Source organism: Paroedura picta, chromosome 4 (genome assembly GCF_049243985.1).
Source record: "Paroedura picta isolate Pp20150507F chromosome 4, Ppicta_v3.0, whole genome shotgun sequence".
NCBI lineage: Eukaryota > Metazoa > Chordata > Lepidosauria > Squamata > Gekkonidae > Paroedura > Paroedura picta.
The window spans coordinates 48,577,222-48,598,871 of record NC_135372.1 but is presented as its reverse complement, the minus strand read 5'-3'; the positions used below and the strand labels follow the sequence as shown (position 1 = coordinate 48,598,871).

Sequence of the window (21,650 nt, the reverse complement as noted above, 5' to 3'; positions counted from 1 at the left end):
TGTTTCTAATTCCCAGTCTGAGGAGAGAACTGAGAGCCCCTCACGGGTACAAACATCCAGTGAATTGACACATAAAGTTGCAAACAATCACCAGTGTGCTTTGTGCAATCGAAATTTCTGTTACAAGAAATCCTTAGAAAATCATTTGTCCAGAGCCCACAAATCCCTTACCCGAGAAAAAGAAGATGGCCTAAAAATGGTTGAGAGAGCAGATTTTTCGACACGAAGGTCAATGCGAAATCGCAAGTGTCCAGTTAAGTTTGAGCAGAGTGACAATGAAAGTGAGGACGCTTCTGATAGCTATCTTGATAAAGATGCTCCCAGCAAGCAAAACAGTGAGCCGTGGGGCCGCCAGCAAGGGCAGCGCGGATCGGGAAGACACGGACACGGGGGCGGCAACCTGAGTGGGGCTGGTTCCCGCGCACATGGACGAATCGCATGGCACCCGGAAGTGAGCGGCCCTGCCCGCTCTTACCTCTATGGCCGGCGCGTTACCCTATTCCTTTCATCGGCTCGCTCCGACGCGTTCGAACGGGAACCGGAAGCGCAGCTCTAACTCTCCGGCGCCGCCGCGGCCGGCCCTTGACAACCGCCCTGTCGCTTCCGTCCGTCCACGTGCGTCGGTCTCGAGCGGTAAACATGGCCCACTTTCTCCCGACTCGGGCGCTGACGTCGGCGGGCCCAGCGCCGGAACCCGGAAGTGCTGGCGGGGGAAAAAGGCAAAGAGGTGTGCGCGGGAGGGGAGGCGCCCTGGGGGAGGGTGTCTTGCTTTCCCTTAAAGACCCCGGCTTCCTCGGCCCGTTGCCGGAGCGAGGGGGCGCGTGCACGCGCTTTTAGCCGCTCGTGGGGCGTCCGAGGAGAAACTCCTCCCCCGGCCCGCCCTGTGCGAGTTCAGGGGGGTTTCCGAGGGGCGGGAGGCCCTGATGATGCCTGCGAGGATAGGAGAAGGGGAAGAGCGCGGTGAGGGCTGTGCGATGTGGTCTTATTTCCCCCCCATTCCGAGGGATCCGCTTGCCTGCCTGCCCGCTTCCTTTACTGCCTCTCTGTCCTTAGATGCCAGGCAGGCGAGGGTGCGTATTGTGCATGTGGGATCAAGAGTGTGGTTTACCACTTTAGGTTGCAGGTGGGGGAACTTCGTCCCTTTGAACACTCCCATGGGCTTTAACTTGCAGACAGACAAGTAATACATCTTGAGCGAAGTAAGATACTTTACCTCCAGTTGGAAGTGGTGCGGGTTTTTATGCTCCCTGGCACTTTTCAGCCTTGTAATGTGAGCTTTAAACATGGCACAGATGGGAATAACTTACCTGTGGGTGTGATATATTGTTGGCATGATAATCAAACTGGGCTAACTCATCTGCACATGCTGCACTAGTGTGTTAACATGGTTCATGTTCAAGCTAAATACCCAGTTTGGGATTATGTTCTTGTTTTGTGCGACTCCACACTGATAAGTTCTTGCTTGCTGGGCCTCCTAGTTGAAACAGGTTCTAATGCTTTAAAACAAATTTTTATTTTTACACTTTCACCTCATTAGACTTGTTCATCTAATATATTTTTGCTCCAACAAGGGCACCCTGCAAGTTTTCTGGCAAAGTGGGAATTGGAACCCTGGTCTCCCTGATTCCAGTTTGACAGTAAGCATTGCACTACAGTGCCTCTCTGCGCAGCTTTGAGGCTGGACTCTAAGCATGATAGTTGGATAGGAGGTTGCAAGTCTCGGCATACTTGGGAATGAGCTGTAAGCCTCATTGATGTCAACAGAGCAGAGGTGTCCAAACGTTTTGAGCCTGTGGGCATTTTGGGGATTCTGACCTACAGGGTGGTGGGTCCAACTACAAAGTGGCTACTATTGGAGGCACCTGCAGGCATGTAGTGAAGATCTTTTCCATGGTGGCAACCACTGCCAAGGCAATGTTTCAAAAAACGTGCAGCCAGTCAGAAGCCTTATTGAGCAAAATCCCCACCTAGCCCCACCACTTTAGAAAAACACTGTGCAGCACCACGAAAGGTGTTGTCAGGTACCATGGCACCCATAGGCACCACATAGGGGACCTATGCAATAAGTTCCTAGTAAGTGTGTTTTAGTATTGTGGACTAGATGCTGAAAGTAGGTTTTCTGCCAGCAAAAACCTTTTTGTTTCAGCTTCTGCATAAAAGAAATCAGTGAGTGCATAGACAGATTTTATAAATGTAGTTGGGGTAATAAAAATGGAAGAAAAGATTCCAAATCTCAGACAATATGTGGAAAACTTCCTTTTCAATACACACAAAACTGCCTTACAAAGTGTATCAAGTATTGAAACTAGAATTTTCTGCTTGTGAAATGGATGCTCTTGTTTGGTATTAAAATATCAAGGCCTGCAGTGATTATCTGTGTTCTCTGGGTGTTATTTTTATTGCTGCTTTTTTCCCTGTATCTGTGATAATATGCAATACATTTTTATCTTAATGAAAGAACAAAAGTCCATATCTGCATAAACGTATGGTATTCTGACTTTTAATGAAAATGTAAAAGCATGATTAAAAGCATTGGATGTGCTGACTATGTACATTTACTTGTTTATGTTAATTTAATCACTAAATATTTCAAATGGAAAACACATTATCATTTTGGTCTTTAGAACTGGTACTGGGTTTTCGTGCAAATGTTATCAACTGTTGACAAGCAATTCAGTCATTATACTCCAAACAGAAATGTGTTTGTTCTACTGCAGATCGTAACTTCTAGCATCAAGAGCTGAAGCAACTTTCCACTTAAAAGTCTTTTAATTACATATGAAGTTCCTGATTTTAAAGTGGCACAACTGCAATGAAGAAAAGAAGAAAGTTCACTTCAAATCTAGATGCCAAAATATGCTGTGATCACCAGAAGGACTCTTCAAATAAGATTCTTGTAACAGACTCGGAACAAAAAGCTATTGTTGATTCTGCAGGGGTTGCTGCTGCAGATGAACTTGCACGTTCCAAAGAACTCCCTCCATCTCAAGATCAAAGAGAGATTTTGAGTTCCCTGCAGTATAACAGAAATCTTCTCAAGTACTTAAATGATGATCGACAGAAACAGTCATCTTTTTGTGATCTTCTCATAATTGTCGAAGGAAAAGAATTTAGTGCCCACAAAGTAGTCGTTGCTGTTGGAAGTAGCTATTTTCATGCTTACTTGAGCAAAAATCCAAGAACAGATGTCATTACCTTGGATCACGTAACTCATTCAGTATTCCGTCACCTCCTTGAGTTTCTGTACACGTCAGAGTTTTTTGTGTATCAAAAGGAAATCCCCTTAGTTTTAGAGGCAGCCAAGTTTTTAGATATTATTGATGCGGTTAAGCTGCTAAATGGTGAAAATGTTTCTAATTCCCAGTCTGAGGAGAGAACTGAGAGCCCCTCACGGGTACAAACATCCAGTGAATTGACTCATAAAGTTGCAAACAATCACCAGTGTGCTTTGTGTAATCGAAATTTCTGTTACAAGAAATCCTTAGAAAATCATTTGTCCAGAGCCCACAAATCCCTTACCCGAGAAAAAGAAGATGGCCTAAAAATGGTTGAGAGAGCAGATATTTCGACACGAAGGTCAATGCGAAATCGCAAGTGTCCAGCTAAGTTTGAGCAGAGTGACAATGAAAGTGAGGACGCTTCTGATAGCTATCTTGATAAAGATGCTCCCAGCAAGGAAAACAGTGAGTCTGAAGATAGCGGGAGCGAGTATAATACTGATGGCAGGAAGGAGGAAGACACGTCTGAAGATGATACAGAGTCTGAAGAGCAAACTGAGCATGAAGAAGAAGATGGTCAGGAACCAGATAGCCTGTCAGAAAATGCTCCTGAAAGCACTCTGTCAACATATATTCCAGTAATCGTGCAGAACAGTAGCAAAAAATGTTTACAGTGTCCTAAGTGTGATAAAACTTTTGATCGAGCAGGTAAGAGGGGATATTTTTCCTTTCCCTTACAGTCCAATGTTCAGTTAGTAAACAGACGAATAGTTGTGCTTGGCCTGATATTTCTTCCTTTGTGCATGGGGGAATAATTGTGCTCCCACCATGGCATTTTGTACCCATGAAGAAATGGTTACATTACTCTCTGCAAAAGGAGGTCCTGTATTGTAACTCACATGTAAGTGTAACAATACAGACTGCAAGCATTACTACCAAATGCGGACTAATGAATCTGGAACCTTGCAGAGACATGATTCTTCTTCTGTGGTTATTAAATCCTATTATCAGGTTTTTACCTAGCAACGGTATGCAACAACTTAAATTAGATTTTATGACTTTAAATTATTGCATTTAAACAGGACATAGAGGGAGAGAATGCGCGTTCTGCATTCAGAGACGGTAGACGTGTTATTAAAGTTTTACTCATTTATGTCAGCATGTGAACATTATAAATATTAGTCTTTGGCTACTTTGTCAAAGATTTTCTGGTGTTGCTGCAGGGTTTTGGGTGGGAGGAAGGAGGAGAGAGACATGAACACATTAAAAGGGTTGAAGAGGAAAGAAAGTAAGGGGTAGTCTCCTTCAAAGTCTGGTTGAAGTCATTTGCAGCTTAAGTGCAATCATCTCTCGGTACATGTGAGAGTGACATCAGTCTCTCAGCATGACTTGGAACTGCCAAATTGGGAGCTGGGCATCTGGGATTACAGCCACTGGAAAAGCTTGTGGGAGGAGTTGTCAGAGTAGTCCACTGTTTGTCTTGGAAATCCTCTTTGTGAGTCAGGAGAGCCTTGTAAACAAAATGCACCACAGTACCATGTGCTGCAGTTCCAAAAGGAAATCTTACAAAACACACACTTTCAACAGAGTCTTGGGGCAGTGGAGGACAAGGTTATTTTATCTGATTCCCCCCCTTGTATTGTGGTGTGTTTTGTTTGTGAGACTCTTCCAATCCTCAAAAAGGGGTTTTGAGAAAAATAACTGAGTGCCTAGGGAAGGTTGGCAAACATTTACTTTACGAAGTTCCTTTCTGCTGGATCCGCTCTATGACTGCTTCCTCTTACATGGCTGAAAGCAGCTGCTGCAGTCATTCATTCTTAGGACTATGTAACCATCTTCCCTATGGAAAAGTTCATATCTTGGGCTTATTTGGGTGCAAGTTGTAAGAGCTCTGCCACATGAATGAGCAACATCCCAATCCTTGAGCGCCTATCATTAAGGCAAAAGTAATATGTAAGATTATATTTTGGGGGTGATATGACCATATATGGTCATGTCAAACCCACCCAACCCTGCCCCAAAATGGCCGGTGATGGGGCTGGACGGGATGGGAAAGTGAGGGACCATGGGTAGGTGTGTACACAGCTATGCTTCCCAACCATATTCTGCAAGATCGTGCTACATCTGGGGTTTCTCAAAGCCTAAAGGATATTTTGGGTTTTTCAACCATTAAAAAGTTGAAAAAGGCTGCTCTAGTGGCACTGTTGATTATGACAAGATTACCAGCGGAGGTAGCTTTGACTTCTTTGTTCAGTAATTGACCTATATTTATTTCATTTGTATATATTTACATTTACTCTTATTTATATTTGCTGGGGGGGGTAAACGATAATGACTGGGGAAGGCACTGGCAAACCACCCTGTATTGAGTCTGCCAAGAAAACACTAGAGGGCGTCACCCCAAGGGTCAGACATGACTCGGTGCTTGCACAGGGGATACCTTTACCTTTATATGTGCACAGTGTACTTCGATATTGTAGCTTATTGCCCATGAGGTTCCTCTTATCCTCAGCAGTGTCCTTTCTGGACTTATAAAGGGCTAATGTGAGGAAATGGAAAGGCTGAGAAGGATCTGCTACACAAATGACTTCTACTTGCATAGCCATAGGAGTCAGCCTTATGTCTCGCTCTCTTGTCATTCACGTTTGTTGTATATGTTCTGTAAAGTGATATGTCTGGAAAAGAACTCTGAATTGTAATAAAACATGTCAATTATGCAGAGCAAGACCGAATGGCAGAGCGTGTTTATCAGTGTGGTTTGCCGGCTGCTTGTTGAATAATTTAATGCAAGTGGTTTGTTTTGCAGGGAAATATGAGAGCCATGCTCGTGTGCATACTGGTGAAAAGCCTTTTGAGTGTGACATCTGTCATCAGCGCTATTCAACCAAATCCAACTTAACAGTTCACAGGAAGAAACATAATAATGAAATCGACTTTCATAAAAAAGAACACAAATGTGCATACTGCAACAAACTGCATGCCACCAAAAAGACTTTGTTTAAACATGTGAAAAGGCAAGTATGGGTGAAACCTGGTGCATTGTGGGTAATTTGGTTTCAGTGTTTTATTGTATTAAATCATCCTGTAATGATTTCTGGGTACGAGTGAAATAGAAACCGGTGCTGGCTGTACGCTAAAACAAATTTGGGAAATTGGGATGTGGATGAACATTCCTGCTTTCTGTGGTGCTATGTACACTGCAATGTGATGAATATATGTTGTGCAGTTCATATATGGAATTTATAGATATGCTTGAAATTCAGTGCTTGATTTCATCTTTATTATAGAGTGTTTCAGGTTTCCTGTAAAAGTTATGCTTCCTTTCTTCTGCCAGTTAACATAATGGCACTGTAAAAGTTTTGCTGCTGCCTTAAAATTGTATTGTCTCTTACCTTTCAAATCCCACAAAGAGAGGACCAAAGTTTCTGGCACTTCAAAATTGCTTGTTGCTATCTAAAGTTTTTGTGTATAGTTTTTTCTATAATGTGATTGCGATCCAAGAAGCTGCTTTGGATAACATAAGAGTGTTTGACCACACAGTCGAATCCCAGTATAGCATTAACATGTGGAAGTACTTCCCCCAGATTTCAAGAGTGTCCATCGTTACTCTAGTCTAAATCGATTTATAGTGTTTGTGGGGAGAAGGGGAGAATTCCAATTTTCTGTAGAAAATTACTTATTATGAACTTGAATACAGAATAGCTCAAACTGACGGTTGGGCAAAAGTGTTCTTTTAGATGACTCTATTCAGAAAAAAGGTGGTATTGCAAGGGATGAATGCAATTTGGTTGATGCTGTAACCTTAACCAATGGTCTGTGTCATCTTATTTAACAGTATAATATTTCAGATATGAATATGAATCACAGCACATTTTGCTTTCTTTATATGTAGCAAGGAGGTGAGATAGGGTCACTGTTAATACTAATGGAAGCTCTGCCATGCTTAAGTTATGCATTTATTTGCTATGCTACATGTCCTAAGAATTACTATCTCGTTCAATTTTTCCTCCTAGATTCCATCCTGAGAATGCACAAGAGTTTTTCTCCATCAAGAAAAAAAAGAGTGAAGGCTGGAAATGTGATGTAAGCATACCGTTCATTTCACAAGAAAGGTTTTGTCACTTCAAAATTGCTTGTTACTGTCAAAAGTTTTTGTTTAAAGTTTTTTGAAGTACTGTGGCTGAGGTCCAATAAGCTGCTTTGAATGATGGAGGAACTGATAGCATGGCATGGGGAGCTGCAGAGCTTTTAGGAACCAGAGCATGGGCAAAAATGTTACTCCATTCACAAATGGTGCCTCTTCCGATTTGAGAGTTTCCATGTTAATGCTAGGTCTTTCTGAAGCTGATAGCTATGTGCAGGATCACAAATCAAAGATTTAAAATTGAAACAGGTTTATGTAAAAATTGCTATGTGGTATGGTTTTGTTCAGTAGCATGACTAGGAAAATCAATAAAAATTATCAGAGTCGTAATTGAGATACTAGATCAGGGGTAGTCATGCTGGCAGGGGCTCCTGGGAATTGTAGTCCATGGACATCTGGAGGGCCGCAGTTTGACTACCCCTGTACTAGACGATCTGTCCTTTTTGTGGAACATTTTGCAAAAGCTTCCAGAAATGGGCGTTACTGGGAAGAAAGTAATCTACAATTGTGTAATTACTCTGTAACGTGTAGGACAATGTCAGAAAGATAATATATTGATTGCTGTGGATCACTGGCTTTACTTGCTAATGCTACTTATCACCTGTTAGTTCTCTTTAATAAGATACATTCCAGTGGACATTTATAGTTAACATCCAGCTGTTTTGTTTTAGATTTGCAGTAAATCATTCACTCGAAGGCCTCATTTGGAAGAACACATGATTCTTCACACTCAGAACAAGCCTTTCAAATGTACCTATTGTGAAGAGCACTTTAAGTCTCGTTTTGCTAGGCTGAAGCATCAAGAAAAGTTCCATCTTGGTATGATAAAATGTTATATCCTGCTAGAAACAATTCAATATGAAATTTTTGTTCAGTACATACACACAGAATATGGTTTTCTTGGATTTTCAGTAATATATTGACTACTTTTTTTGTTCTTACTTGGTGGGCATCATGTATTCCATAGTTTGTTGGGCTTCTCCCCCCCCCCTTCTGCAATACTTGTTTCAATCTTCATCAAAGTCCAAATCTGAGAGGAAGGTCCCTCTTTGTACTGTGCACTGTATAGACTGTGACCCATTCCGCACATTAGATAATGCACTTTCAAAGTAGATTTTCCTGTGTTGCATAGGTAGAGCCAGCTGCAAAAGCACATTGAAAGTGCATTATCCAATGTGAGCAGAATGGGTGTGTGGCACAGACCTTTGGAACATGGAACAAAGGCGGCAATCCTAAGAACGCTTCCCTAGAAATATGTAGGCAGACCTGCTTAGTATCCAGTTTTCCTGGCAGATTCTGCACGGTTTGCATAATGGAAAGTGTAAAAACTGATTGATTCAGCCATTTCAACTAAATGTGGAGGAAAGTGGACAGATTATCTGTTCTGGTACAAATGCTGCTAGTAGAGCTTTTGTGAAAATAGACTATTTTTTGTAAGAACAATGAATAATCATGCTTCATTGTATCAAGTAGATTCTTTATTTACAAAAAATCTGAATGGATAATGGTCATAGTAGACCAGTGGAGTCAAACTGACGTATTTCCAAGTTTAAAAGAAGAGTTATTGATTCAAGATGCACCATGTCACCTTGGCTCTGCTTCTGTTGCCCCGCATCTTGCATGTTGTGGGTTGGGGTGTACCAGATGGTATGCTTCTCAGAAGTATTTAACTAGGTACAGCCAATACTGTATGACAGATTATTTCATAAAGCAGTGCAGACCCTGCTTGTCAAAGCACAAAGTAAGATCTGTGTTTTTCTTTTAAAAAACTAGATTAATGCAAGTAATGTCTTCCTCTTCCAAGCTTATATTTCTGTAGCCCAAATATTGTGGTCAGCTGGGGGAAAATAAGCTTGTTTGCTTGCAATAATTAATTTATCCTCTTGCTTCTTCTCAGGACCTTTTCCATGCGATATTTGCGGCCGTCAGTTTAATGACACAGGAAATCTCAAACGCCATGTTGAATGTACTCATGGTGGGAAGAGAAAATGGACCTGTTTTATTTGTGGAAAATCAGTAAGAGAGAGGCAAGTGGTATACTTTGAGCATATTAATTTGCTATAGCAGGTAAAATGTTTGTATTTATGCCTGATATTTCTCAGGTTTAGTAACAAACATAGAGTATATTTTGCAATCTCAGTGTATGGCCTGAGAAGTCAGGGAGGTGACGGCAAAATACGGCTCCTGGTTTACAGGATTCTATGTGTTGTATGTGGTCTCTGGGACATAATTTGTCTACAGCAGTTCTAATCAGTCAGTCAGTCACCTTTTACTGGCATAAAATATGTATAAAATATATAGAAATAGGGCTTAAAATTGCAACAAAATAATAAAATAGTCCATGGGGTTACCAAACTGATCTTAAAATGATAAGATACAGCAGTTCTAAATTTTAACAGTAACAATTTTAGGGCTTCAACTTGATAATTCTGCCTACACTGTTTAAAATGGTTTGAAAGAATATTTGTTCTTGTGAATGGCCAAGCATTGTTAAAGGATTTCCTAATAATACTTTGTTTTCTTCCCAGAACAACTTTGAAAGAGCACTTGAGAATCCATAGTGGAGAGAAGCCGCATCTGTGTAGTATTTGTGGGCAGAGTTTTCGTCATGGTAGTTCGTACAGGTAACAAAGCGATAATAATAATTCATAATAAAAATAATAATAATGTTATTATTAATGTTATTATTATCCAAATAATGTTGTGGTATAGGAATATTTTCTGTGATGTGCATCTTCTGAGGTTAGCAAAAATCGACTACAAATTAGAACATCTCAGACCAAAAAGTGGTATTTTTGTTTGCTTTCATATGTCAACCAAAACACTCAGTGTTAAAAGAACACTCTAAGAATCATTAAAAGAGCCTCTTGTAGCGCAGGGTGGTAAGGCAGCCGACATGCAGTCTGAAAGCTCTGCCCATGAGGCTGGGAGTTCAATCCCAGCAGCCGGCTCAAGGTTGACTCAGCCTTCCATCCTTCCGAGGTCGGTAAAATGAGTACCCAGCTTGCTGGGGGGTAAAATGGTAATGACTGGGGAAGGCACTGGCAAGGCCACCCTGTATTGAGTCTGCCATGAAAACGCTGGAGGGCGTCACCCCAAGGGTCAGACATGACTCGGTGCTTGCACAGGGGATACCTTTACCTTTACGAATCATTATGAGCAGCATCAGCCCTAGTGAGTTGTATAAGCCAGAAATTAATATAGCATCTTATCCACTGGTATTTTACAGCCTTTCTTAGTTACAGTTCTAATCACAAATACAGAAATATCAGACACCAATACAGAATTTAAAATTGTCTGCTAATTAATATAGACTTCATCTACGAGTCCACCATGATGACAAAAGGTATGAATGTGAAGAATGTGGAAAGACATTTATTCGCCATGACCATTTGACAAAGCACAGAAAGATACACTCAGGTAAGGAATGAAGCTTTCTCATTCAAACTTCCTGAGAATGTGTAAATCTAAGGCTGTTCTGTATCATATTGTAGTCTGTCATTACTATGTGGTTATTTCTTTAAAGTGGTGTTATTCTGTCTTCTGAAGAAAACTCAAAGCGACTTACAAAAAAAAGTCAAAACAAGGAATTAGACCATATTTAAACATTTCATAGCAACTGAGTCAAAACACTGAGCCTTCAAACCAATTCAGTGACCCTGAGTGCATTCATTTTGTAGACCTTCCTGACGTACGGTAGGGTAGGTGCCTTATTATCAGACTTTGTGAGATGGTTCCATTACATGGGAAAGCCACTGCAAAAGCCTGAAAGTGGTAACTTTAATAAATACATAAGGGGAAATGCATTCACCAGGAACTTCACAAAATCCATTCAGTGGATGGCTGCCAGGTTTTCAATCAATCCCTGAAGGAATCAAATTCATCATACAATATTTCCAGTTACTACCCCCCCAGAACAAGCCCTGTGCCTTGTTTTTGAAGAAAGACCCTCCACCAAAATGGCACACTTTATGAAAACCTACACAGAGCACAGCATCCTAAATAACAACTGAAGGAAAAATACTAATTAAACTTGTGAATTATGAACTTATGAATTATTATTGGGATGAGTGAAATGAATACATGGGTTCATATGAGGAGAAATGCTCCTTGAGGTAAGAGGCTTGCATAGTGTAAAGGCTGACCAACATCTGAAGTTGAACTCTAAAACAAATGGGCAGCCAGTGTAGGAACTTCTAAACAGATGTGTTATTTGTGAGGTACAGAAGAGGGCAACCAAGAAGATCGAGGGTTGAGCACCTTCCTATGAGGAAAGACTGATGAGTCTGGGACATTTCAGTTAAGAAACAAGATTACTAGGGGGGGACATGATAGAGGTTTATAAAATTATGCATGGGGTGGAGACAGTTGATGAAGAGAACTTTTTCTTCCTCTCCTAAAATACTAGAACTCAGTGGCATCCAATGAAGCTGATGGGCAGTAGATTCAGAATGGACCAAAGGAAATAGTTCTTTATACAGTGAGTGATTAAAACGTGAAATTCACTGCCAGATAATGTAGTGATGGCTATGGGAATAGACAGCTTTAAAAAGGGATTTGATAGAATACAGGTCTATCAGTGGCTACTAGTCATGGTGAATGAGGAGAAGCCCCATGTTTAGAGGCTACCATCCTCTGAATCCCAGTTCCAGGAGGCCTCTGTGCCCTTTAGCTGGCCTTCCAGAGGAACCGATTAGCCACTGTGTGAGGCAGGATGTTGGACTTGATGGACCACTGGCCTAATCCAGCAGGACTTCAGGTGGGTGGCTTTAATTAATTGAGCTAACTCTTACCAGGCCTGTTAGAGAGATTAATCCCACTCAAAGTAGGCAGCTCAATTTCGTCCCCAGCCCTTCTGCATTAGGAGGTAGCAACACCTCTCTCTTGTCTGAATTCAGTGTCAGTCTTTCCCCTACCTGTGCATGAAGGCCTCCATATCACAAAGATGGTAGATGCTGGAGTCTTTATTTAAAGAGGTGTGAAGCTAGGTGTTACCAGCATACTGGTGATATCCTGCTCAGACTTCTGTTCAATCTCATTCAGTGCTCATCAGTTTATAATGCGTACATTTATGAGCCACTTGTTTCTACTAAAGGTAGGGAGCTCAGGTTGTGAGATCAACATATATATGTATAAACTCCCCCTCTTAAGTAGTAGGGAGTTACTGAATCCAGCCTTGAAGAAATTACAAAGGAGTGGGATTATTTAGATGAGGTTTTTTACACCAGATTGCCATTCATAACAATGCACAATATTATTGTTTTGAGACAGTTTTGCTGTTTTTGTGATCAAGCAGTGGGAAATTTAATGGCATGTGATACTATCAGCTGCATGTGGGAGTTAAATTTTTGTTCTTTAAAGCCTTTCTAGTAATGCCAGACTGGTTTTCAGAGTTCTCTACTTAGAAACCAAAACCATAGAAGAACTAGCAGTAACCAAAGAGAGCAGGTAGTTATTTCACAAGAAAAACGCAGACTTTTATTTATAAGTTGTTCTTTTGTTTGGAGGAACTTCTGTTCTAGAGATGTTTCCTTTGAATTGTAAAGACTGCATTTTGGTATATGTTCATTTGTAGAGATACAGAAGAGTTCATTGCTTGCTGTAGTTTAGAGACAGTTGTTTTGATTTCCATTGGCAGCACTTGTTACATTTTATTAAAATAATTCAGATTCCAGCATTGGTTTTCTCAGGGGAAAAGGCACATCAGTGCGAAGAATGTGGGAAATGCTTTGGGCGAAGAGATCACCTCACCGTTCATTATAAAAGTGTTCATCTAGGTGAAAAGGTGTGGCAAAAGTAAGTTTATTTTTTGACACTACTAGCACAAATTCCTGCTGCCAAAATATATTACCAATTATTAAGTAGGCTTATGGATTCTTAGCAGTGTGGTCAGAGCATTAGTGGGATAATTCATATTTTCACACGCAGGGAAAAAAAACATAGATTAGCAGCAGCTTTCTTGCTCATGATGTAATTCTGAATCTGAACACTAGATAAATGGATCATCCTGGTGCCAACTATCATGTATCATGGGAACAATATAACTGAGTTGTCTTTAACACTAAGGAAAGTTGTTCTGGACAGTTTCTTAGCTGTGCTACTTCCCCAAAGCGTAGTGCCTTTGTAGAAGATGCTTTTTCTTTTGGAAGATTTTTGATGATGATGAGGACACTGGGATTAGTTCATTATATCTGAAGGACTAAGCTATATTACTTTTTGCAAATAATCCCTAATTTTTTGTAGTGGGGGAAAAATCTGTCTAGATTTCTGTTATTCATGAAAATATTTAAAATTGTTAAGAATAATCTAAGGCATTTACCAATAAATGACTTAAAAACAGGGAAATGAAAAGGTTAAGATAGGGATTAACTTCATGCAAGCATTGGAAATATTCTCATATCCATAGAGGTGAGAGTGGCATCTTATCTTTGAATGCTGCTCTGTTTTGTTTTGTTTTTGTGCAGATACAAAGCAACATTTCATCAGTGTGAAGTCTGCAAGAAAGTTTTTAAGGGGAAATCAAGCTTGGAAATGCATTTTAGGACCCATTCAGGTAAAAGCACCTGAAAATTTACCAAGCTTTGTCTGCTGAGCGGGATAACTTTTTAATAGTTCCTCTCAGTTATTTAGGATAGCTCACTGAGTGTTTTCCACTGACTATGCAATTCTTCATGTAGTGAGCATCCTTTTCTAGTAGTACTATATGGGAAACTGGTCATTGTAAAATAGACTTTACAGTATTGGTTTTAGGCAATTTTGGTTAACAGTGGATACAAAATAAGTATTCCACTGTTTTTCTTTTCTCTGTAGGGAAATTTGTGATTATGTTTTGTCAAGCTTACAAATCTGGTTCTCTCATAATTACTGGATAGAACTGTTAAATAGACCCTTATTTCAAGAGAATTACATATTTTTTGTTATTAAATATTAAAACTTTTGTTCTGTCCTCTCTTGCCAGACTCAGGGTGGATCACAACACAATTAAATTCACATAAAATTCTAAAATACAATAGAAAATCTAATTCAAATGAAAATTGCTAGATAAATTAACTCTAACATTGCCCATAAAAATTCCTGTAATGGGACTGGGGAAGGGGGGCCATGATTAGACCTCTCTTAAGGAATATTGTTTGGCAGGTGAAGAAGTCCACGAGACCCGATATGAATTATTAACCATATAAGCCTGATGGAACAGTTCCATCTTACAAGCCCTGTCGAACTGTCTGACATCCCACAGGGTTCTGATCTCGTTTGGCAGAGCAATCCACCTGGCTGAAGCCAGGGCCAAAAAAGCCCTGGCTTTGGTTGAGGCCAGTTTGATCTCTTTAGGGCCAGGGATTCTAAGTAGGTTTTGGTCATTAGACTTTAATGCCCTTGGGGGGGGGGGGGTGACTGTGTGTGCACTCAACGACTGCTTCTTTTTTTTGTAAATGTATGCTAGGTATTTATAGCATCACTTCTCCTAATATTTACATATATAATATGTATTTACATATATAATGAACTCAACAAGCACCTAGTTGCAGTCTGTGTAACAAATGATTTGCTCTGTTAATGCTGACCTTTCATCACAGGCGAGAAACCGTATAAATGCCAAATTTGCAACCAGTCCTTCAGGATTAAGAAGACGTTAACTAAACACATGGTCATTCATTCAGATGCTCGCCCCTTCAATTGTCAGTATTGCAATGCAACTTTTAAACGGAAGGACAAGCTGAAATATCATACTGATCATGTGCACGGAGGAAAATCCACAGAGGAATCACCAAGCCCTCTGCCAGAAGAAAAAACAGATTCTCTGCTGACGCAGTACACAGCTGATAACAAGACTTTTCCGAGCGAGGCTAAACCATTCATGGAACAGACCAAGGTTTATCAAGCAGAAACCAAAAGCATGCTGCAGGATGTACCCTCAGACTCATGTATACCAGTGACGCTGGTACCAGTTCAGATACATGAGAACACTCAATCTGATCTTGTACAGCATGCCACCTCTCTCACACCCCCGCCTCCCAATATTCTTCCTCCACAGGCCCCTGCAGCTGATTATCAGCGAGCAACAGACCTGGCGTTTCTAGAAAAATATACACTAACTCCACAGCCAGCAAACATTGTTCATCCAGTCAGACCTGACCAAATCTTGGATCCCAGAGAACCGTCATACCTTGGGACTCTACTGGGTCTTGATGCAGCTCCAGCCGTGCAGAATATTTCTAGTAATGAACATACATGATCATGGGATTGTTGTATTCTGCTGGTCTTATTAGCTGTCAGAAGGCTTAAACATGCCTGTTCATATTTTCCTTGGGCCTCCTCTGGCTTCTGAGTGTGCTGAGCATAAAGGAAAGCAAGCTTTTAATGAAATGGTGGAGCATTCCACATTTTATTGCATATTCAGAATATGTTCATCAAGTTTCTCTCTACAGGTATTTTAAAGACTTCAGATCTTTTTTAAAAAGGTACTGGTTTCTAGAAATCTGAATCACTTTTCTAGTCGTTTTCAATAGTAACTGTTCAGTCTTAGCATTTAATATTCCTCATTCATGTTTCTCTCACCCAAAAGATCCTAAGAAACTTAAGGACAAAAACCACTTCTGCTGAACTTTTTATTGTAGTTTTGTTTTGGCCCAAACAAATTGCAGTTTAATTTGTGAACATTATTTGTATCTTGGTGTCAGGATTTGAAAAAGTGGACAGTTACTATCTTGTTCTGTTTTCTGTGAGAGTTTTGCTGTTGGCTTTAGTGGGTACAGAATTGCACTTAAAAGTAATGTAAACCTAATCTAGATTCTTGCTTGTTTAAATCTAGTAATGAACTCAAAATTATTAGCTGTAAACCATACTCTCCCCCCCTTCCAAATCCATACTGCTTGTAAAATCACAGGTTACCCACATTGTGTTTAAAGCTTCACAATGTGAATAGCCACAATTTCTAAGCAAATCATTATAAATACCTGCTTACTAAATGCCAAGCATCTTTTCCACTTAGGTATGAGATTGATTTCCAGTTGTCTTTGGGGAATTGTTCTCTTTTAAAGAACCGGTATGATATTCAGGGTATACTCTGCATTTTAATTCATGAATATGAGGAGGATCCAAGTGGAAGCTCTTAACATCATTACCCCACTTTCTTTCATTGGTCATGTGTTTAGATTTAAGAGTTCTAATTGTGGAATTGGAAGATGAGTATTGGGCAGTCATACAGATGTCCTCGCTTTTGTGTATCCTTAAGGGTTGTTGTGACTTTGGCAAAGAACTGGGACCCTATGGCCCATTATGCACGACCGCCGAAACAGCGATTTCGGGTCAAATGGAAAACACGGAGGGGGAAGAAGCGAAGCAAACCGCTTATGCACGGGACAGGACGCAACGTTGGCAAAACCCAGAGTAACAGATTATGCACGCGGCAACCCTGGCGCCGCTTCTGGTTGCGCCCCGGTCACCCGGAAGCTCAGCTTTCTTCCACGTTTCACTAATGCGGCTTTTTCAGCGGCATGCACCGAATCTGCGGCCGGTTGCAGCCGGCTCCGTGCGTTATCGGTGATTTTAGTTGCCGCCATTCCACCACGAATGCGCGCTATCCCCCCGTGCATAATGGGCCTATGGGATGCAAGATACTTCATCTGAACTGGTCTCCAAATATATATACCAAAGATGCCTCTTAGCTGTTGGACAGAGAGAGCACATAGAATTTAGTGAAATGCTGGAACAAGCACAAATAAGTCTGAATTTAAGGCAGCTTCTGGCTTGTCTGAATGAGAAACTTGTTGCTTGTGAAAGGATGGCAGTGCTGACCTGGAAGCATGACAGATTGAAGTGGGTCTGCAGCAAGCAGCAGAACAAATTTTGAGTCCAATGGTGTCACCTTTAAGACCAACAAAGTTTTATTCAAAGTATTAGCTTTCATATGCCTTGAATAAAACTCTGTTGGTCTTAAAGGTGCCACTGAACTCAAAAGACTGGAAGACAATTAGATATTATTCCAGTACAGCACTAACTGTCATTTAGAAGAGTCTTTTTCTTGTTACAGTTATAAACTGATTTGGACACTGTTGAAAATAAATGGCACTGTCCCCTCTCCCAAAGTAAAGGTGTTTAGTAGAGAAAAAGCGTGTGAGCTGGAAGCTGATTATTTTTATCATAATTAACAATTCATGTATTTTTTACAGACACAATTGATGTTACAACTACTGCACTTAACTGTAATATATTTATTCAGAGGTTTCAAACGAGAAAATGTGATTGAGCCTTTCAAAATGCGTTGCTCAGAAATCACGATATTAAAATAACTGTAATATTGCTGTTCCTTTACCATTTTTATGCTTGCATTTTGATATTGCATTAGCTGAGCTTGAGAATTTTACAGAATGTTTCTATTTGTCACCCTTCTTTCTCCTGGTCAGACCGCATCTGAATCCCACTAAGTAGTAATGTTTGTAGATTTATTTATTTGTGTACTTAATTTACACCCTGTCCGAGGACCCAGAGCAGCTTACATCCTTCTCCTTTCTTCCATTTTATCCTCACTACGTCCCTGGGAGTAGGTAAGGTTATGAGTAAATGACTGGTCCCAGTCATTTGGGTTGCAACCCTTTTTGGTTACCTACCTCAGAAAAGAGCCTCTTGTGGCGCAGAGTGGTAAGGCAGCCGTCTGAAAGCTCTGCCCATGAGGCTTGGAGTTCAATCCTAGCAGCCTTCCATTCTTCCGAGGTCGGTAAAATGAGTACCCAGCTTGCTGGTGGGGTAAATGGTAATGACTGGGGAAGGCACTGGCAAACCACCCTGTATTGAGTCTGCCATGAAAACGCTACAGGGCGTCACCCCAAGGGTCACACATGACCCGGTGCTTGCACAGGGGATACCTTTACCTCCATTTCTTCCCCATCTATTTGCCAGGAACTGAGAAGGCCAGATACCATGATCTTTGTTTTCTTGATGTTGAGTTTCAAGCCAACTTTTGCACTCTCCTCCTTCACCCGCATCAAGAGACTCTTTAGTTCCTCTTCGTTTTCTGCCATTAGAGTGGTATCATTAGAGTGGTATCATCTGTATATCTGAAGTTGTTGATATTTCTCCCTGCAATCTTGATCCCAATTTGTGACTAATCTAACCCCGCCTTTCTCATGATGTGCTCCGCATACAAGTTAAATAGGCAAGGCGACAGTATACAGCCTTGCCAAGCTCCTTTCTCAATTTTGAACCAATCAGTGATTCCATGCCCGGTTCTGGTATTCCCATCTCTTTAAGAACTTGCCACAATTTGTTGTGCTCCACACAATCTAAGGCTTTAGCATAGTCAATGAAGCAGAAGTAAATGTTCTTCTGGAACTCCCTAGCTTTCTCCATGGTCCAGCGTATGTTCTGGAAGTTCTCGGTCCACATATTGCTGGAGCCTACCTTGTAGGATTTTGAACATAACTTTGCTAGTATGAGAAATGCATGCAATGGTGCGGTAGTTTGAACATTCTTTGGCATTGCCCTTCTCTGGGATTGGAATGTAAACTGATCTTTTCCAATCCGGTGGCCACTGTTGAGTTTTCCAAATTTGCTGGCATATTGAGTGTAGCACTTTTACTGCATCGTCTTTTAAGATTTTGAATGCTGTCACCTCCACTAGCTTTATTGTTGCTCAGACTTCCTGAGGCCCATTTGACTTCACATTCCAGGATGTCTGGCTCCAGGTCACTGACTACCCCTTTGTGGTTATCAGGGATGTTAAGCTCGCTCTCATATAGTTCTTCTATATCAGGGGTAGTCAAACTGCGGCCCTCCAGATGTCCATGGACCACAATTCCCAGAAGCCCCTGCCAGCGAATTGTGGTCCATGGACATCTGGAGGGCCGCAGTTTGACTACCCCTGTTCTATATAATGTTGCCACCTTTTTAAAATCTCTTCTGCTTCTGTTAGGTCCCTACCATTTTTGGTCCTTTATCATACCATTTTTTGCATGAAACATTCTCTTCATATTTCCAGTTTTCTTGAAGAGATCTCTGGTCCTCCCTATTCTATTGTTTTCTTCTATTTGTTTGCACTGTTAATTTAAGAAGGCATTCTTATCTCTTCTAGCTATTATCCGGAATTCAGCATTCAGTTGGGTGTATCTTTCTCCCTTGCCTTTCACTTCCCTTCTCTCCTCAGCTATTTGTAAAGCTTCATCAGACAGCCATTTTGCAGGCTGAGTGATGTGGAAACTGACTCTGTTCTGGCATGGGCCACCTTAGAAGTATTTCATGAAGATGTTCGAAAGTCTACGAACAGTGGGTGTTTAAAATTCTCTTTGGGTGCAAACATAGATAGAAGGGCCACAGAGCAGATACTACACCACTTGCTTTATAATTTATAAATATTGCTACAGCGTGTTAAGAGACTCAAGTTGTTGGACTTTTTCATAACTTCATATGTTTTTTGTAATGAGATTTTTTAAAAAGTTCAGTACCTATGCTCTGGCATGCAAATGGTGTCTTGGTTAGGTCTGCAGATGTTGATATTTTAAACACATCTCAGTAGATATTCCACCAACCAATGTACATCCTAAAACTCTTAATAATCTACCGTCAGTGTAGGCCTCTGAGGCTTTTTATGAGTGACTTTGGTGTGTATACAGAACATGTAAAGTTGTTTTGCCTTAATCTTTTTTGCTATGAAAGAGACCAAACAAGGTTGACTGTACAATGAATTGGTCTAACAGTTCGCATTTTGACTTTCAAAACGGATTTGTAGAAATCTGTTTATATATATATATTTTAAATATTTTGTAAATTAAATTTTTGGGGAAAAATAGTTGAAGTGTACTCCTTGAGTGTCTAATGCTTTTTATAAACTTGCTTGGACCTTGGCAGACTATTGAGAGTGTGGATGAAGGATTTTAAATGCTGTCAACTCAGGAATATCCTAGTAGACTAGGGCCCAGGATCCTTTACGCATTGCTGAAAAGGCAGTGGGTAGGGATGGGAAGGAAGAAAGCTAGACTAGAATACGTCACTGTCAAGGCCAGCGAGATATTCTGTCTTCCTTTCACCAGTATAGCCCTGAGAAAATCTTGATACTAGAGTTTTCAAATAATTATGGACTGGCTGATATATAACTTGCATTACTAATGGCCTGACTTCAGTGAATCTTCCCAAATGAGCCCCCAGATATTTTGTTCTCTGCTTCCACCATGGTCCTAGTTGCTATGAAAAAGATTTCATTCTCTAGTATAGTATTTTCCTATTTATAATAATCTTTTCATAGCTTTGGGTAATTTAAAGAATGATGTATTTAAATCATAAAGAATGATGATTTAAATCATTAAATCTTTAATGATTTAAAGAATGATATATGCTATACATATACAGAAATTTATTCCTTATTGCCAATAACAATGCCATTTCTGGTCTAATATATTCAAAACCTATTGTTTACATTGCTTCTACAGGCTGGTATAGAACACTAATGATTTTTGAGGGGGGGAGCGGAAATCTTGGCACAGAGCAGATTATTGTCAATCCTGCAACCAGTTTACACACAATGCTACAGCTCGGTTTATTACCAGCAGCTGAATGGGACATGCTATATATTTTTAAAAATGGTTAAATAGTTAGCAGGTGACATGACCAAATAGGGTCATGTTGACCCTCCTCCCAAAATGGCCGAGGATGGGCTGGGGTGTGGTGGGGGGGATGGGAACAGGAGGGTCCCTGGGTGAGCATGTACACACCTATGCTTCTCAACCACATCCTGCAGGATCACACCTCTTCTGGGGTTACTGGCAGCCTGAAGAATGTTTCAGGGATATTCCAACAGTAAAAAAGTTGAGAAAGGTTGAGCTACTGGGTTCAATCCAAGGGACTATCAGACACAGGAGCCCTACATGGCGTTCTACCAGGGCCACAATAGTTCTCCCTAGTTCATGGGCTTCTGCAGGTGCTCTCTTGCTAGAGCGCAAGACCCAACACCCACCCTAACAGGTGCACTCTCTGTGGCTCCCACCTCATAGAATAGCCTGCCCGAGGCAGTAAGGGAGGCTCCTACACTCTGTCATTCCGCAGACTAAGTAAAACGGAATCGTTTAGCAGAACTTTTTTAGAAAGAGGGAATCATACTGTGACTGAATAGTTCAGGCAGGGACTTTAGAGGGGGAAAGGACTGCGGGATATACCCATCATAGGAGGTACTATTCCGTGAATTACCCTGTGGTCATTTCTTTTTTCTTTTCGATTTCTGTTTAACTGCTAGAGTAAAGGAGCCACTGGGCTCCTTTTAGCCCCCTTCTTTTTGAACTCTACCTACGAGTATACGTTTAAAT

At 40.8% G+C, this 21,650-nt stretch overlaps 1 protein-coding gene and 1 long non-coding RNA gene across 8 annotated transcripts; one reads left to right on the top strand and one right to left on the bottom strand.

Moving 5' to 3' along the window:
- Positions 1-516: 516 nt before the first annotated feature.
- On the top strand, positions 517-17,661 carry ZBTB41 (zinc finger and BTB domain containing 41). Of its 7 annotated transcripts, none has more exons than XM_077332736.1 (12): positions 517-727; positions 1,572-1,637; positions 2,718-3,926; positions 6,025-6,232; positions 7,232-7,301; positions 8,034-8,181; positions 9,260-9,389; positions 9,891-9,986; positions 10,676-10,782; positions 13,053-13,158; positions 13,827-13,915; positions 14,937-17,661. In XM_077332736.1, the coding sequence occupies exons 3-12, from the start codon at positions 2,813-2,815 to the stop codon at positions 15,593-15,595; spliced, it is 2,727 nt and encodes a 908-aa protein (XP_077188851.1). In that variant the 5' UTR covers positions 517-727; positions 1,572-1,637; positions 2,718-2,812; the 3' UTR covers positions 15,596-17,661. The 7 variants fall into 7 exon arrangements, with proteins under 7 accessions (XP_077188851.1, XP_077188849.1, XP_077188850.1 ...); XM_077332735.1 differs by lacking the exon at positions 517-727 and adding an exon at positions 739-960; XM_077332732.1 differs by lacking the exon at positions 517-727 and adding an exon at positions 739-1,070.
- On the bottom strand, positions 12,815-15,660 carry LOC143835318 (uncharacterized). The gene is made up of 2 exons (XR_013230089.1): positions 15,527-15,660; positions 12,815-13,135 (listed from the first exon to the last, which is right to left on the bottom strand). It is a non-coding gene; the product is annotated as an uncharacterized LOC143835318 (long non-coding RNA).
- Positions 17,662-21,650: the final 3,989 nt, after the last annotated feature.